Genomic DNA, 16,805 nt, shown 5'->3' on the forward strand with positions numbered 1-16,805 from the left:
ACACATTGATTGGTTGCCTTCTGCACATGCCCCAACTGGGGCCAGGGATCGAGCAACCAGGGCCTGCAACCGAGGTATGTGCCCTTGACCAGAATCGAATTCAGGACCCTTCAATCTGGAGGCCGATGCTCTATCCACTGAGCCAAACTGGCCAGGGCCAAAAAAAAAAGTGTTTTTTAAATAAATAAAACACAGTATAGGTGCTCTGACTCTGACAACTGCATTTCTTTTTTTTCTTTTCTTTTTTAAATATATTTTTATTGATTTCAGAGAGGGAGAGGGAGAGATAGAAACATCGATAAGAGAGAATCATTGATTGGCTGCCTCCTGCACACCCCACACTAGGGATCGAGCTTACAACACAGGCATGTGCCCTGACCAGGAATGGAATCATGACCTCCTGGTTCATAAGTCGACGCTCAACCACTGAGCCACACCGGCCAGGCACAACTTCTTTATTGCAAAGAAAAAAGCAGTAACTGACAGCATCAGGGGCAGGGGATGATCAGTGACATCACAGGACGGGGGAGCTGGGTTTCTGGAGTCCTGGAGACGCGGGCAGTGGGGAGACCAGAGGGGACTGGGGGAGTGAGCCTGCTTCAGCTCTGCATTCACCGGATCTGGTGTGAGGACAAAGGGACAGAGAAGGGAAGCCGAGCTGAGTGGGATGGGCTGGCCTATCGCTGTGGCCCCCTAGCGGAACAGTGCAGCCCACCCCAGCCAGGCCAGCGTCCAACCCCCAGCTCCCACTGGCCAGCCCAGCAGCAGGCCACCTCAGTGGGGCCTTTTTACCGTGTACTTGTCCCACTTCTTCTCAGGGTCATAGGGTTCCCAGCGGCTGGCGGGGAAGATGTGCTTGTTTTTCTCATACCAGCTCCTTAGCACCACCTTGCCCGCGTGAGACTGAGGAAGGGAGAAGGGCCAGCCAGGCCTTGTGCTCAGGGCCACCCGGGGACCTGACTTCTCTCTCTCTCTCTCTCTCTCTTTTTAATCTTTATTGTTGAAAGTATTACACATGTCCCCTATTTTTCCCCATTGACCCCTTCTAGTCCACCCCACCCCCTGCCCCAGGCCTTCACCACCCTATTGTCTGTGTCCATGGGTTATGCAGCTATGCATACAAGGTCTTTGGTTGATCTCTTCCCACCCACCCACCCTCCCCCACCTTCCCTCCGATATTCTGAAGTCTGTTCCGTGCTTCCTTGTCTCTGGATCCACTCAGTTCATCAGCTTATTTTGTACATTAGATTCCACATATAAGTGAGATCATGTGATACTTGTCTTTCTCTGACTGGCTTATTTCACTCAGCATAATGCTCTCCAGGGCCTGACTTCTCCACTTCTCCTTCTGTCCACTGCTCCTCCCTCCCCTGGCCCAGCGCCCCTGCACCCCTGTACCTCGTCCTTCTCCACAGTGGCATCGCTGAGCAGCCGCACATCATCATGAACATCGAAATTGAAGAGTGGGCCTACGGGGAAAAGCAGCCAGCCCACCTTCAGGCTGCTGCCCTGAGATGTGCGGGCGAGTTGCTGGGAAAGGTGAGGGGCTGGGCCGGGCGCACTCACCACTCTTCCCTCGGGCCTTGGTGACGATGAAATCATAGAAGCTGTGGTGCTAGGAGCCAAGGGCAGGAAAGACATGGCTGATGACCCATCCCAGCCACTCCCACCCAACACTGTGCTCCCCAGCCCGAGCCAAAGCCCAGAGCAGAGCAGACTGTCCGTACAAAGCCCCCAGGCAGGCCAATGCCCGCCACCCCTCCCCCTGCCAGGGCTGTGGGAAGAGAGGGGACTCACGTGGGGTATTATGAGGTCCTCCTTGATGTACATGAGCTGCTCCACCCCTGCTGACCTGAGGGAGAAAGGCAGGAGGGAACGGATGGATGAAGCAGCAGCCAGCCAAGGAGACCAGTGCTGACTGCTAGGTTTGGTGAGCCCAGGAGTAGCAGCCACTGTCCTCCACCTCTGGGCTAAAGAGCAAAGGCCCATGCTCCCACCTAAGCTGTGTGTGGTGAAAGGAATGGAAAAAGAATCCTGCCCGACCGTGGTGGCTCAGTGGTTGAGCGTTGACCTATGAACCAGGAAGTCACGGTTCAATTCCTAGTCAGGGCACATGCCTGGGTTGTGGGATTGATCCCCAGTATGGAGTGTGCAGGAGGCAGCTGATCAATGATTCTCTCTCATCACTGATGTTTCTCTCTCCCTCTCCCTTCCTCTCTAAAGTCAATAAAAATATATTCAAAATAAATTTTAAAAATATCTATACTAGACCTGACCAGTGTTGCTCAATGGATAGAGCGTCAGCCTGCTGACTCAAGGGTCCCAGGTTCGATTCCAGTCAAGGGCATGTACCTGGATTGTGGGCACGTCCCCAGTGGGGAGTGTGCAGGAGGCAGCTGATCAATGTTTCTCTCTCATCAATGTTTCTGACTCTCTATCCCTTTCCCTTCCTCTCTGTAAAAAATCAATAAAATATATTTTTAAAAAATATATCTATACTAATAAAAGGGTAATATGCTAATTAGACCAGGTGGACCAGCCATCTTCTGGACTTCTGACTTCCTTCCGGACAAATCCATGGTGGTAGGGGCTGAGGCAGAGGCAGTTAGAGGCGATAAAGCCAGCAGGGGAGGGCAGTTGGGGGCAATCAGGCTGGCAGGGGAAAGCAGTGAAGGGTGAGATCAGGCAGGCAGGCAGAGGGGTTAGGGGCAATCAGGCAGGCAGGCAGGTGAGCGGTTAGGAGCCAGCGGTCCTAGATTGCGAGAGGCATGTCTGACTGTCGGTTTAGGACATCCCCCAAGGGGTCCTCGATTGGAGAGGGTGTAGGCTGGGCTGAGGGAACACCCCCCATGCACAAATTTCATGCACCAGGCCACTAGTTTATATATATAAAAGCCTAAGTGACTGACCGACCGAAAGACTAAACAACCAAACCACAGGTCGCTATGACGTGTACTGACCACCAGGGGGCAGACGCTCAACCCAGGAGCTGCCCCCTGGTGATCAGTGTGCTCCCACAGTGGAAGCACCACTCAGCTGACAGACGGGTGCCAAACACAGGGCTCATGGCTGGTGAGCGCCAGGCAAGTGCCACTGCAGCGGCCGAGACTCTTCTGATTGGGACTGACTGGGTGTGAGTCTGTGGCAGGCACAGCGGGGCCAGCATGAATGGGAGCTGCAGGCAGGAGTGGCAGGCGGCGTTGGACTGCTGGTTTCGGCCCGATCCCCATAGGCCACACTGAGGGACCCCACTGGTGAACAAATCTATGCACCGGGCCTCTAGTATATATATAAAAAGAATCCTGATCTTCTTCTCAGTAGCACAGTGCCGCATGCCACTTCCGTACCCAGGGAGCAGTCATCTTGGTGAGCCACAAGCAGCAGACACAACTTGGGGCTTCTGGTACCAGGGCTGGGACAGCAGGTTCCACATGCACATACATGTTCACACATGCACACACACTTTCATACCTGCTCATACATGTGCACACACACCCTACCTGAGCTCACTGAAGTCTTTGCGCAGGATCTCAAGCGCCTTCTGCAGGAACTGCTGCATAGTGTTGCCTTTTTTCATCTGCATGAGGCCACAGCCGGCACCCAGGATACCAGAAAGTTGGGAGGGAAAGGTGGGACCCCGGAGCTGTCACCGTCACAGGTGGCCAGGACCTCTTCCCTGCTCACCCCAGGATACCCAGGGGCCACCCACAGGAAGGGGCCTGCAGGTTCCAAAGCCAGGACTGCAGCTCCTCCTCACGGAATCTGAGGAACACAGGGCGTGGGCTGCAGGCCCCACACTGCCCACCTTGACTGTCCGCCGGTGTCCAGAGCCATCCCAGTAACTGAATGTGATTTCAATTTCCTCACCTACAAAGCAGAATTGCCACTTAGTCTCCAGAACCATGAGTCCCCAGACCCCGCAAGCTCCCTGGGGCTCTCACTGGCCCAGCACCCCAGGCTGGGCCATGCAGGTCCCACTTTGTGAGCACTCACTCTTTTTGTTTTGTTTTGTTTTCAATGGGGTGGATGGGTATCACTGAACAATCCCCCACCAATTCCCTGTTGCTCCCCTTGATGTAGAGACCCCCGTGTCCTGGGATGCTGCCAGGAGGAGCAGGGCACCTCAACATCTCAACTCATCACCCTGGAGGGACTCCGAGGAGCCACCCCAATCAGTACTCCAAACCTGTCACCACTCTTTTTGTTTGTTAATCCTCAACTGAGGATATTTTCCATTGATTTTTAGAGAGAGCGGAAGGGAGAGGGAGAGGCACAGAGAGAGAAACATCAATGTGGGAGAGACATATCGACTGGTTGCCTCCCACATGTGCCCTGACCGGGGCTGGGGACTGGGGATGGAGCCTGAACCGAAGTACATGCCCTTGACCAGAAATGAACCCACAATCCTTCAGTTCGTGGGCCGATGCTCTATCCACTGAGCCAAACCAGCTAGGGCATGAGCACTCACTCTTGATCTTCTCCTGCTTGGCTTCCCACTCTTGCCGCAGCTCTTCCCGGAGCCGATTCTCCTCCTCCTGGGAGAGGAAAGGGGTACAGGGAGGACGCCCCAGGCTGCTCAGCGGGCATGCAGGGCCCCACTCCCTGAGCAAAAGCCTCTGCCAAGGTCAGGGCCAGGGCTGGGGTCAGGCTGCTTTTACCTCACGGTCACGGTCAGGCAAAAAGCTTGTGTCCACATCTGGGTTCTTTCCCAATTTCCTCTTCTTTGTGGGGATCTCTGGAGCCAAAGGAAACACAGGGATTAGCTGCACGATGGGTCCTGGACCTTTGTCACTAGGGCCCCAGCTCAAATGCCACCACCTTGGAGGCTTCCTAGACCACCCTGGCTGGGACACATTGCCCTCTGCTTCCCGTCACAGCAGCCTGCACTGCGGGCTGGGACTGCAGGTTCCACATGCATATGCACACACACGCGCATGCGCATATACATGTACTGCGTTCTTCCGTCAGCTGTGACCTGATGGCATTAGGGCCAGTGTCTGAGGGAGCAAAGGCCCCATTGCATTGGATGGGTAGGGCATCCACTGAGGGGTGGGTGCTTGGGAGAGGGCCCCCTCTGTTCCAGGAGCTGTGCTCATCACAGTCACATCTTTTTTAAAAATGATTTTTTGAGAGAAAGAGTGAGAGAGAGGAAGGGAGAGGGGAAAAGAGAGAAAGAGAGAGAGAGAAACAATGATTTGTTGTTCCACTTATTTATGCATTCATTAGTTGATTCTTTTTTTAAAAAATATATTTTTATTGATTTCAGAGAGGAATGGAGAGGGAGGGAGAGACAGAAAGAAACATCAATGATGAGAGAGAATCATTGATCGGCTGCCTTCTGCACGCCCCACATTGAGGATCGAGCCAGCAACCCAGGCATGTGCCCTGACCGGCAATCAAAATGTGACCTCCTGGTTCACAGGTCGACACTCAACCACTGAGCCACGCCAGCTGGGCCATTAGTTGATTCTTGTATGTGCCCTGATAGGGCATCGAACCCACAAGGTTGGCATACTGGGATGTCACTCTAACCAACTGAGCTACCTGGCCAGGTCCCACAGCCACATATCTGTTGTCTCATCTAATCCTCACAATAACCCCAAAGTGCACGATATTCCCTTTTCCCACTCAGAGCCAACTGGGAGAAGGGAAGGAAAGGCCAGTCTTGCCAACATCCTGGACTCTGAGACTCAGATTCCCCAACTGGGACATGAACTAAAACGGTGGTTCTTCAACCTGCTGGACTTAGCACCCTTGACACTGTTACAAGAGTGACCTCCTTGTTCATAGGTCGACACTCAACCAACTGAGCCACACCACCCAGGGCAACAGTCCCCTGCTTTTGTCCATCTGTCTTGACCCTGGTCCAGCATGGAGCAGGTGCAGGGCACACGGGGCCCTCCTGCTGGCTTTGTCCTGGCTCCCCAGCCTTTCCAAGTTGTCCCTATAGCCCCTTGTTTCCTCAGCTAAGACCTGCACGGCCCCATAAGTAGCCACTGAATTTCTGTGGCTGCCAATTTACATTGAAATTAATCAAACACAATTTAACAATTTAGTGCCCCAGTCACACAAGCCACATGTTCAGTGGCCACCTGGCAGCACAGATATTTCCATCATCACAGAAAGTTCTACCAGCCGGCCTGATCTAGACCATTCTCTCCTGTCCTTGGTCCATTCTTCATGGTACCTACAGCAGCTCGCTCTGACAGCCTCTCGCACTGAAGACCCCATGCCCCTGGACGGGGCTCACATGACTGGCTCTGACTCACTGCCACTGAAGGCAAGCCCCCGCCCCAACTCAGCTTTTTAAAAATATTTTTAGCCCTAGCTAGTTTGGCTTAGTGGATAGAGCGTCGGCCTGCGGACTGAGGGGTCCCGGGTTCGATTCCGGCCAAGGGCACGTGTCTGAGTTGCGGGCTCGATCCCCAGTAGGGGGTGTGCAGGAGGCAGCCAATCAATGATTCTCTCTTATCATTGATGTTTCTATCTCTCCCTCTTCCTTCCTCTCTGAAATCAATAAAGAAATATATTTTTTAAAGTATTTTTAATACTTTTAAAAATTGATTTCAGAGAGTAAGGGAGAGGGAGACGGAGAGAAACATCAATGATGAGAGAGAATCACTGGTCAGCTGCCTCCCGCAGGCCAGCAACCCAGGCATGTGCCCTTGACTGGAATTGAACCTGGGACCCTTTAGTCCGCAGGTCGATGCTCTATCCCAGCCGTGGGCAAACTATGGCCCGTTTGAAATTAATAAAACTAAAAAAAAAAAAAGACCGTACCCTTTTATGTAATGATGTTTACTTTGAATTTATATGAGTTCACACAAACACTCCATCCATGCTTTTGTTCCAGCCCTCTGGTCCAGTTTAAGAACCCATTGTGGCCCTCGAGTCAAAAAGTTTGCCCACCCCTGCTCTATCCACTGAACCAAACAGGCTAGGGCTCTACACACACTGCAGACTTGGCTCTTTCTCTCCTGCCCTGACATGTGAAGTTTGGGACCACAAACATGGCGGGCAATCGAGGCTGGGTGGTGGATGTGCTGCTTTACTCTAGAGCTAGAAACCCAGGACAGAGCGCTGCAGGCAGGGTGCCTCCCTGGTGCCCCCAGCCTGCCCTCACCTTCCCTTTCCAACTCCTCTTCATCCATGGTCTCTTCCTCCTCCTCTTCATCCAATTCCTCCTCTTCCTCCAGCGTGAAGGACAGGCTGGAGATCTTCCGCTTGGCCTCCTTCTTGCGCTCCTTCTCTCGCAGCTTCTCCAGCTTCCTGCGAGGCATGGATAGCCATCATCACCACATCCTCACCTCAGGCCCCTTCCATGAGCCAGAGCCACCTATGGGCTCAGCGTAGGCCCATGGGGTGCAGACCCTGAGGAGTCCTACTGCCCTGGGTCACTTCAAGTTCATGGGCAGTGCTCTGATGAGCAGGAGCCAGCATGACCCAATCCCATGCACTAGCTACACCTCGGCGGGGGGCTGCCGGCACAGAGGACTCACAGCTGCAGCTCCTTCGACTGCTCCTTCTTGGCCAGCTGCTTCTCCCGTTCCTTCACCAGTGCCTCCTGCTTGGCCTTCATGTCATTCAGGGTCACAAGTCCTGTGAGGCCAGGAGACACGGGGATACGGATCGGTCACCCAGAGCCAGCAAAACAGTCCCCTGGGTCCAGGAGAGGGTGACACGCGTGCTTTGCTTACCCACGGTGCTGGACTTCAGCTCTGCCTCCACCGCATCGTAGTGCGCAGAGAACTTCTTGTCAATGTTGGATTTCATTATGTTCTCCTGTAGGGGAGGGAGAGCGGCGGTGAGGGCCACCCACCACGCCACGGTGGAAGTGGGGACCTGGGTCTGGGTTCCAGTCCCAGGTCTGCTCCGGGCCTCTAATGTGACCTTGGGGAAAACACGTCCCCTTTCCTCAGTGGATGGAACTTTCCACAGGGCTACAAGGGGCTCTTTCAGTGCCGAGGGAGCCAAATGGGGTTGCTTTCCAGTGACCTCTGAGCTGTTCTGGCCCCTCCATACCTCCCACTGGGGACCAGAGCACCCTCAGTATCCTAGATCCAGGGGTTCTACCTGCCCTTTTAAATTTTTTATTGATTTTAGGGAGAGGATGGAAAAGAAATATCGATTAGTTGCCTGCTGCATGTGCCCCGACCAGGAATCAAACCCTCAACCTAGGTATGTGCCCTGTCCAGGAATCAAACCCCTCACCTTTTGGTGTACAGGGCAATACTCCAACCAACTGAGCCACACCAGCCAGGGCTCAAAATATATATATATATATATATATATATATATATATATATATATATATATATATATACATATAATTGATTTCAGAGAGGAGGGAGAGGGAGAGAAACATCAATGATGAGAGAGCATCATTGATTGGCTGCCTCCTGCACTCCCCACACTGAGGATTGAGTAACCTGGGAATGTGCGCTGACCCTGAATGGAACTGTGACCTCCTGGTTCATAGGTCAACGCTCAACCACTGAGCCACACCGCCCGGGGTGATACCCAGCTTTTAAGATGAAGCTCTGGAGACCCAAGTCAAGTGGTGCCAGGAGAGTGAAGAGTGGCCAAGGGACCTATTCCCTCACTGAGCAGTATGGCTCCCTCTCAGCTCCAGATGCTGCCAACAGCTTCCCATGAGGCCTCGCTCCAGTTCAGCCCCATCCCACATAGGTCCCTCTCTGGCCAGTGGCCTCCGGAGGAGGTGGCCAGCAGAGAAATGTACCCCTGGCTGGCAGAGAGTCAGCACTGAGTGGGGCATGAACGGAGGCCTGGCTTCCATGGTACCTAAGGCAGGAGACTGCTTGCCCCTCATGTCCTGAATTCCAAAGGAAGAGTCTACTGCAAAGGCCCAAGGGGAGGGGGGGGGCGGAGAACGGCTCCTTCCTTCCTGACCTCCCACTCACTGAAGGCCTTTGTGACCTGCTAGCACCCCTGAGCCTACCTTTGTTGCGGGGCCCAGGGCTCTGGAAAGAGCTTCACCAACTGGTGGATTGGCCTGAACCTGAGGGGGCCTGCCTTTCCTGGGATCCATTGGCTCAGGGCAGAGACCTCACTCCCAGGGCTGAGGGGGCCAGAGCCAGGATGCTCTGTGCCTGCGAGGGGCTCCCCAGTGTGACCAATAGAACCACTGACTGATGGAGGCTTGTCACAAGCTAGGTCGGCTCAGCCTTCTGAGCCCACTTTACAGATGAGCAGACAGTCGCCAGCTCGCTTCTAACCCTTGCTAGAAGTCAGCGAGCAAGGGTCTCCCGCCTGGGGTCGCCAGGGGGCCGGGGCAGTGCGCAGTGCGCAGCGCGCATGCTCTGTGGCGGCCCCGCCCAGCCCGCACCTCGGTGATCCGCTGCTTCATCTGCTCCATCTGCTCGCGCTGCTTCTCCCGCTTTTTCATCAGGTGCATGGCGCGGCCCGCCTCGCTCGCGGCGCCCTTGTACTGAGCCATGGTGGCAGCAGCGGCGGCAGCAGAGACAGCGACAGTAGCCTGGCAAAGTCGCCGGCTGCGGTGACCGCGACGTTCGGCCGGCCTTGCAGTCAGCAGACGCCCGCGCGCGGTGACGTCGCCCAACAGGGAACGCACGGGCGCCCCGCCACGCCCAGAGCAGCGCCAGCCACCCCACCACGTGACCCCCGGAGGCCCACCCCCCGCGCACACTCCCTCGGTTCCCCGTCCATTCCTCGACGTTAACCCCAGGCCCGAGGCTGGGTTTCCCGGTCCTACTTCCTCCTGTTTATCCCAAGGCTGAGCATCACCCCAGAGACCCCCTGGGGTTTCTGATGATCCGGCCCAAGGCCAGACTCCCCCTTGCTGCCCCCTTACCTGCGGCAGCCCATTTCCCCTGCTTGCACCAGTTTGAGGGCCCCCAAGACTGGGCCCCAATCCCCCATTTCCCCAGACCACGAGGCTGGGCCTGGGTCCCATCTGCCTCCTCTTCCTTGACCTGGAGGCAGGGACCCTGCTCCTCTACTTCAACCCCACCCCAAGCCAGACCCCTCTCCCAGTTCCCTTCACATTGACCCCCAGGGAAGGTTGATGTGACCCGTTGCCTCTGCACAGGCCCTTTCACTTCAGCTCTTTAATTCCCTGATGAAGTGACCTGTTTGTAGCCATCAGGAGCCAACCTAAGCCAGAGTCCCAAACTCACAGGGACAGAATGACATCCCAGGGAAGCTGAGGCCCTACCCGGTGCCCAGTTTGGGGGAAATAATGCTAAAGATCTGGGCTCAGGTTTCCACACAGTTTTATTGGGAGGTTTTGTTTTCTGTGAAATACACTAGAGGTTGGGGAAGGGCACACATTCACTTTGAAAGATAAGGGTTTCCCACCACTAAGGGAAAGGGTGGGGGCAGGGCACACTGGGGGTCTAGATCCATTTTCCCACCTCCTTCTGCTTTGCTCACATTTCTCTCAGTACCAAAGGACATAAATACAAAGACACAAAGAAACAAAAACAGCAAGATCAACCTCCAATGGGGCCACACCCAAGCCCTTCCCCGTCCCAGGCCGCCCGGGCAGCCAGGGGAGCTGCTCCACAGCCCTAGGCCGCACCAAGACTGCAAGGGAGGGGGACAGAACTCTCTTCTCAGACAGGGTGGGCAGAAGTTAATAAATTAGAATAAATTAACAGGGTGGGGAGGGATGAAGGATGAAACTTTGTGCTGGGAGGGCCCCTTCTCTCCAACACACAAGAGGTGGTGGGGGGAGGCAGGGGGCATCTCCAAAGGCCACTACAGTGGGAGTAAGAGCAGTGGGGGCAGAAGTCAGCTTTTCCTCCATGTTCTTCCCATACAGAGCAGAAGAATTCGTGGTCAGGGCAAGAAACACAGACAAGGAGAGGAACCCTCTTTTCCCAGGATAAGGAAGGGCCAAGAAAGAGGATACTAGCCAACCCCCCGCCCATCTCCCAAACCATCACTAAGATTAAGGATTTGGTCAGTGAATCAATGAGGTGGGTGACAGGAATGTGGTGGGGGAAGCAGAGGATGCTGGAAACAGGGGTGCCCAGCCATGCCCATCTCCCGAGCCCTGGAGGAGAACAGGGGAGAGGCATCTGGGGCTGGGGTAGGGTCAGCAATCACTGGTCAGCTTCTCCAAAGACATCGTTCTGTTTGCGCTTCATGTTCTCAAAGTCAAAGGCGGAGCCTGCCATACGCTTGTAGATGTCTTTGATGTCATTGCAGGTTGTCTCAAAGTGTGTGGTGGCATCATAGGAGCAGGAACAGAACACCTGAAAACAGCCAGAGCCGGGGCCCAGGGTGAGTTGGGTAGGGGCCCTAGGCAAGCAGCCAGGGGCCGGGGCCAGGACAGGCTGCTCACCTGGCTCTCGGAACCATCGTCGATGGGCTCATACAAGTCACTGATGGCCACAAACCTGAAGGGCAGATGGAGGGGAGGAGACAGGCCTCACAACCAGCCTTGCCCTCCATGGTACCCGTCCCCCAGCCCCCCAGCCCCCCAGCTCCTTGGCTCCCTTCCTCCCCCAAGCCCCTCACTTCTGGTCAATGGGCTCCAGTAGCTCCAGGGCCGGCTCAACCTCCTTTTCGGGCTCCGCAGTCTCCACCGTGGTGCTGGCAATGGCGATGTACTTGCCCTGAGCAGCCACGTTGTGTGCGTAGGAGATCATGCACACGTAGATGTCTGTCCGCAGGAAGCGCTCCATTAACGTGGGCACACAAAGGGCTCTCAGGGGTTGGCTCAATGTGGACCTGCCTGATCCTCCCCAGCTCCACACAGCAGGCAGCATCCAAGCTGCCACTTTCACGAAGGGGGAGAGTCCAAGCCACCCAAGCCCTAGGGCCCCAAGTCATGGGGACTGTGATGCGGGTCCCTATTCTTCCATGGAGGGATCAGGCAGAGCCCCTAAGCTTATGAGGACGAGTCACCCCAAAGACGACACCCTGGAGGAAGTCACATGGGGCTTAGCCCACCTGACTTCCTGTTGACCTGGTTCTGGGGGATGATGATTTGGCAGGAGTTGGCATCGTTGGTGTTCTTGATGGGGTGGCTGAGGATACAGATGATTCGGATAACCTGGCCAGCCTTCCGCACACGGTCTGGAATGTAGCTGGGATCACAGATCAGCTGCTTGCAGCGGGCCACCTGTGAAAGCACCAAAAGGCCTTGTCCCTATCCAACACTCCCCTAGGAAGTCATGGAGATGGGCCCACAGCTAGGGCTGGCAGCTCCAGCAGGCAGGGCACTCCTCTGAGCTGTCGCCACTGCCCCTCCTGTATGCAGCAAACAGCTTCATCCTGCATCTCAGGGAAGTATGCCCGTTGGGCGACCCCCTTTGCTGACACTGATCAGGAACACTCCCTGGACCACTGACACAGCACATGTGCCTGGAGAGACACCTCTTGCCAACAGGAATGGCTATGTAGACTCCTGGAGCTCCAGTGCCCAACCCAAGGCCCTCAGAGCTGAGCAGCAGCAAACCCAGCAGAGCCAGGGTCACTGGGAAGAGAACCTCTAAGGAGAAGAACAAATTCCACCCACACCATCATGACTGCACCATAGGGAAGGCTTACCTCTCCCTCAGACTTCACACCCACCACCTTGCCATTCTCCATGATGATGTCATCCACAGGTTTGTTCAGCATATATGTCCCCCCATAGATGGCACTCAATCTATGGTGGGGAGAGTGATGGTGAAGTACCCACCCAGAAGAAACAGGGACCAGTGCCACTGCACCCTCCCCCCACCAGCACTGGGGTACAGAGAAGGCTGCCCCAAGCAGGCAGAGCTCAGGAGGCCCAATGGTTCTACCCAGATCTGTCGCCCAGAATATCCTGCAAAGGGCTAGTGTAAAGGTGGCATGAGGGCATAGCTCCTCACAGAAGTGGTTTGAGGAGCAAAACTAAGGGCTCTGGACAAGCCCTGACTCAAGGTTCCAAGGACCCCAGCCCAGTCCTCGCACTGCCTGACAGCCCAGGAGCCAAGCAAGCCGTCTGCAGTGGCCCCTTCAACTCTGCACCTCAACACATTCCCAGGCACCCCAGGCACCTGAGGAAGATGCAAGGTAAATGAAGACTAAGAGGGCAAAGCACAGGATGCTATGAAAATGCTCAAGGGGCCATTCCCAGGCTTGGCCTTAGTCCTGTTCAGTACTGAAAGAAGCTATGCTCTCACCTTGCAAAGCCCTGAGGCAGCTCGCCAAGGCCATAGAGTGGGTATAAATATGGGCTCTTGCCATACCGGGCCAGGGACTCGCTGTACAACTTGATGCGGTTGATGGTTTCGAGACAAGGCTGGTCCAAGTAGCTAAGGGGGGGGGGGGGGGCAGGGTTAGAAGAAGAGGCTCCAACAGCGGAATCCCCAGCTCATCCCACCCGGGCACCAGGCTAGCATTCCCCCATCCTCAATGGCCTGGGAAAACTTAATGGGTTAAACACAGGGAAGGAATGGAAAAGCAACAGGTGAGGGTGTGGCTGAGGACAAGAGATGGGCACAGTGGACCGAGGGAGCAGTAGGCAGGGGTGGGGAGGGCAGGGCTCAGGCCAGGTGAGGCGCAGTGTGCCATAACAGCTTCCCCTCACTCATCAGTGCGGTAGAGCGCCAGGGCGTGGCCAGTGAAGTCAATGACGTCCTGGCCCAAGTCAAACTTCCGGTAGACTTCGCGCATGCTGGTGCTCTGGGGGTCGACACCCTCAAAGGTCTTGGGATCATTCTCATCAAAGTTTGCCACGAACACTAGGAACTTGCGGAAGCGCCGTTTCTCAAACATACCCATCAGATCTGCAGAGACAATGCAAAGAAAGCCTTCACGCCACAGAACAGGAACCTCTCCTTCCCACTAGGCAGGCCAAGGAAGCAGGTTCTCTAGCTCCCAGCTGAGTTATCTTGCTCACTACCATGTGACCTTAGATGAACCCCTCTGCCCTTCTCAGCCTCAGTTTCCCATCTGGAAAGGCTTTGAGGGCCCTCCTGGCTCTGACACTGGAAGATGTTTCACTGCTCAGGTTGGAGTCCTGTCAAAAGGTGAAGTCTTGCCGAAACCGGTTTGGCTCAGTGGATAGAGCGTCGGCCTGCGGACTGAAAGGTCCCAGGTTCGATTCCGGTCAAGGGCATGTACCTGGGTTGCGGGCATATCCCCAGTAGGAGATGTGCAGGAGGCAGCTGATCGATGTTTCTCTCTTATCGATGTTTCTAACTCTCTATCTCTCTCCCTTCCTCTCTGTAAAAAATCAATAAAATATATTTAAAAAAAAAAAAAAAGGTGAAGTCTTGCCTGGCCAGTGTGGCTCAGTGGTTGAGCATCAACCTATAAACCAGGAGGTCACGGTTCGATTCCCGGTCAGGGCACATGTCCAGGTTGTGGGCTTGATCTCCCATGAGGGGTGTGCAGGAGGCAGCCGATCAATGATTCTCTCTCATCATTGATATTTCTCTATCTCTTTCCCGCTCCCTTCCTCTCTGAAATTTTTTAAAAAGACTGGTCTTTCAAGGAGTCTCCCCTCCACATCCCCTGTGCACATGGACTTCCCTCCTGGCAACCTGTGTGAGGGACAGCCCAGGGTGGTATAGAAAAGATAGAGCAAGGGACTTCTGGTACTGCATGGGGAACGTGACCTTGGGCAAGAGATGCCCTGTTCTGCATGTCTGCCCCCATCCCCAAGATTCTCTGGCTCAGGGGACCCATACTCACTAGAAGCCAAGGCTTCAGTCTCAGTGGACGGCACTTTGTAGATCTTGCCCCCCTTGTAGACAAAGCTGCCTTCCACCACCTTGAAGTCCAAGTAGCGAGTCACCTCTGTATACAGTAGCATCTTTACCAGCTGCCCTGCAGGGTGGTGAGGGAAAGGCAACAGTATCAGCATGGCTCCCTCAGAAGCTCTGGTTGCTCTGGCTGCCCCTTCTTTGGAGCCTGATCCCTCTCTGGTTGTCCCAATCACCCCCCCGCAATATGTCCTGCGTCTCCCTCACCATTGGCCATGAGGAATTTGGGGATCAGATCAACATTCCAGTCTCGGCCCCGGCCCATCGACTCAGGTGGCCCCTCCAGCAATTGAAAACGCTTATACAGCTGTAAGCAGGAAGGAGAGAAAGAGAGGCACCTCTAAGACCACCCCTCCCTCCCCCGCCCCGCCTGCCCAGAAAACCTAAGGAGATGCTTCAGCACCCTATGCAAGAGGTTAACAAGGGATGGGCCTGGGCTCAGGCGGCCTCACCTCCTCCAGGGGTGTGATGGAGGAGCTCTCACCCCCATAGTAGGGGTTCCGGTCCATGTGCAGCACCTTCTTCCCATTCACAGACATGATGCCCGACAGGATGCATTCCTGCAGAAGGGGTGACACATTTGCTGCACTCCCACCAGCAGCCCTTACTGGTTCCCCACCCCAAACAGGAAAGGACAGCAAAGCTAGAAAGACTCCGCATCAATGGACAGCTCCTTTCACCATCACCACCACCACCACCCCCTGCTGGCCGAGTCGCCTAAAATTAGGGGGCAATGGTTTAATCTGACCACAGTCTCCTTTATAACCTTGAGGGGCAAAGAGATAAAGAAAAGAGATAATGGAAGCATAGCAGGAGAGCATCCAGCAGACACACGGATGGTCTATCCAGCAACTCCCATACCAAGAAAGTCATCTATCTACACCAGCTATCTACATAGAGCTGCAAGAAAAGACAGATAAGACACAATGAGCCACAGAGACCCACTGGATGGTGCAGGACCCCGGGGAGGGAAGTGAAGAAAGGCTTAGCATGGCCCAGGAATCGCCGACCCCACCCTGAGCTGCTGGGTCCTCCAAGTGGCCCCTGACCCCGAATCTTCCCACCAGGGGAGGGGCTCCTGCGCCACAACCGAGGGAAATGTCTCTGAGGAGTGGTCCAACGGGGTTGGAGGGCAGGGGGAAGATAAACAGCCCTCCATTCGCTGTCACTAACCCAAAGACAAAGGCTGCAGACACTAGTCAGCCTGAGGTATCCATGGGAAACTGGGGGTGGGGGGGGGGGAGGATGGAGGGGGGAGGATAGGAGGGGTAGCGGGAATGTGGCCACTGCCCTCACTACTGCTCCTTCTGGAACATTCCCTGGGTCCCTGGATCCCATAAAAAGCCGAGAAGGCAAGATGAGGGTCCACCCTTGCCGAGGGCCCCTGACCCGAGGTCCTTATATTTCATCCTCACCAGGATTAGCGCAACATGAGAGGGGCTGCTGAATGGGCAGGTGTCGGTGCAAGGGGCTCTGGGGGGTATAGGGCTGAGTGGAGGGGGGATAAAGGGCGGGGGGCTCTAGGGGGTATAGGGTTGAGTGGGGGTGTAGGCTAGGATGGGGAGGACAGAAGGGGCCGGCTGTCGGGGCCCGGGGAATTGAGGGGGCAGAAAAAATGGGGGTCATTTCTTAGAGAAGGAGCCACGGCAGTGGGTAGTAGAGGCGACATCGTGGGGGTGGGCACGGGGCTGCTTTTTTTCGGGGACCAGAGAGCCAGCCGGGGTCGGCAGCCCCGCTGATGGCAGTGACAGGATGGGGTCGGGGGCGGCAGCACTGCGGGGAGGATGGGGCGATGTGGGGCTCCGGGCGCCGGACTTACGGTGAGGCCGGTGCCCAGCACGATCACATCGTATTCTTCATCCATGGTCAGGCCTCGGTGCCAGCGCCGTGGGCTCCTCCTCCTGCTTCACCACAGCCGCCGCCGCTGCCGCCGCACTGGACCAAAGATGGCGGCGCGTCAGCCGCCCCCCCCCCCCGCCCCCGATCCCTCCGCCGCGTCAAAGAGTCCGTCCCTCCCCACGCTCCGCCGCGCACGGCCGGGGCCGCCGCCTCCCCGGTTCGCCTCCCGGGAGGGCT

At 55.6% G+C, this 16,805-nt stretch overlaps 2 protein-coding genes across 3 annotated transcripts; both read right to left on the reverse strand.

Moving 5' to 3' along the window:
• Positions 1-404: 404 nt before the first annotated feature.
• FAM50A (family with sequence similarity 50 member A) lies at positions 405-9,577 on the reverse strand. Its single transcript, XM_059679026.1, has 13 exons — positions 9,347-9,577; positions 7,698-7,782; positions 7,500-7,599; positions 7,124-7,269; positions 4,659-4,735; positions 4,469-4,535; positions 3,806-3,867; positions 3,501-3,577; positions 1,798-1,852; positions 1,567-1,615; positions 1,399-1,469; positions 793-903; positions 405-620 (listed from the first exon to the last, which is right to left on the reverse strand). Exons 1-13 carry the CDS (start codon positions 9,455-9,457, stop codon positions 612-614), a joined length of 1,020 nt encoding a protein of 339 aa, XP_059535009.1. The 5' UTR covers positions 9,458-9,577; the 3' UTR covers positions 405-611.
• Positions 9,578-10,236: 659 nt separating this feature from the next.
• GDI1 (GDP dissociation inhibitor 1) lies at positions 10,237-16,704 on the reverse strand. 2 transcript variants are annotated; one of them, XM_059680590.1, is made up of 11 exons: positions 16,549-16,704; positions 15,182-15,289; positions 14,937-15,036; positions 14,659-14,793; positions 13,550-13,748; positions 13,143-13,274; positions 12,541-12,640; positions 11,941-12,112; positions 11,506-11,650; positions 11,330-11,384; positions 10,237-11,240 (listed from the first exon to the last, which is right to left on the reverse strand). In XM_059680590.1, the coding sequence occupies exons 1-11, from the start codon at positions 16,591-16,593 to the stop codon at positions 11,088-11,090; spliced, it is 1,344 nt and encodes a 447-aa protein (XP_059536573.1). In that variant the 5' UTR covers positions 16,594-16,704; the 3' UTR covers positions 10,237-11,087. The 2 variants fall into 2 exon arrangements, with proteins under 2 accessions (XP_059536573.1, XP_059536574.1); XM_059680591.1 differs by lacking the exons at positions 14,937-15,036; positions 16,549-16,704.
• Between the last annotated feature and the right edge of the window lie 101 nt (positions 16,705-16,805).

This window comes from Myotis daubentonii, chromosome X (assembly GCF_963259705.1).
Source record: "Myotis daubentonii chromosome X, mMyoDau2.1, whole genome shotgun sequence".
NCBI lineage: Eukaryota > Metazoa > Chordata > Mammalia > Chiroptera > Vespertilionidae > Myotis > Myotis daubentonii.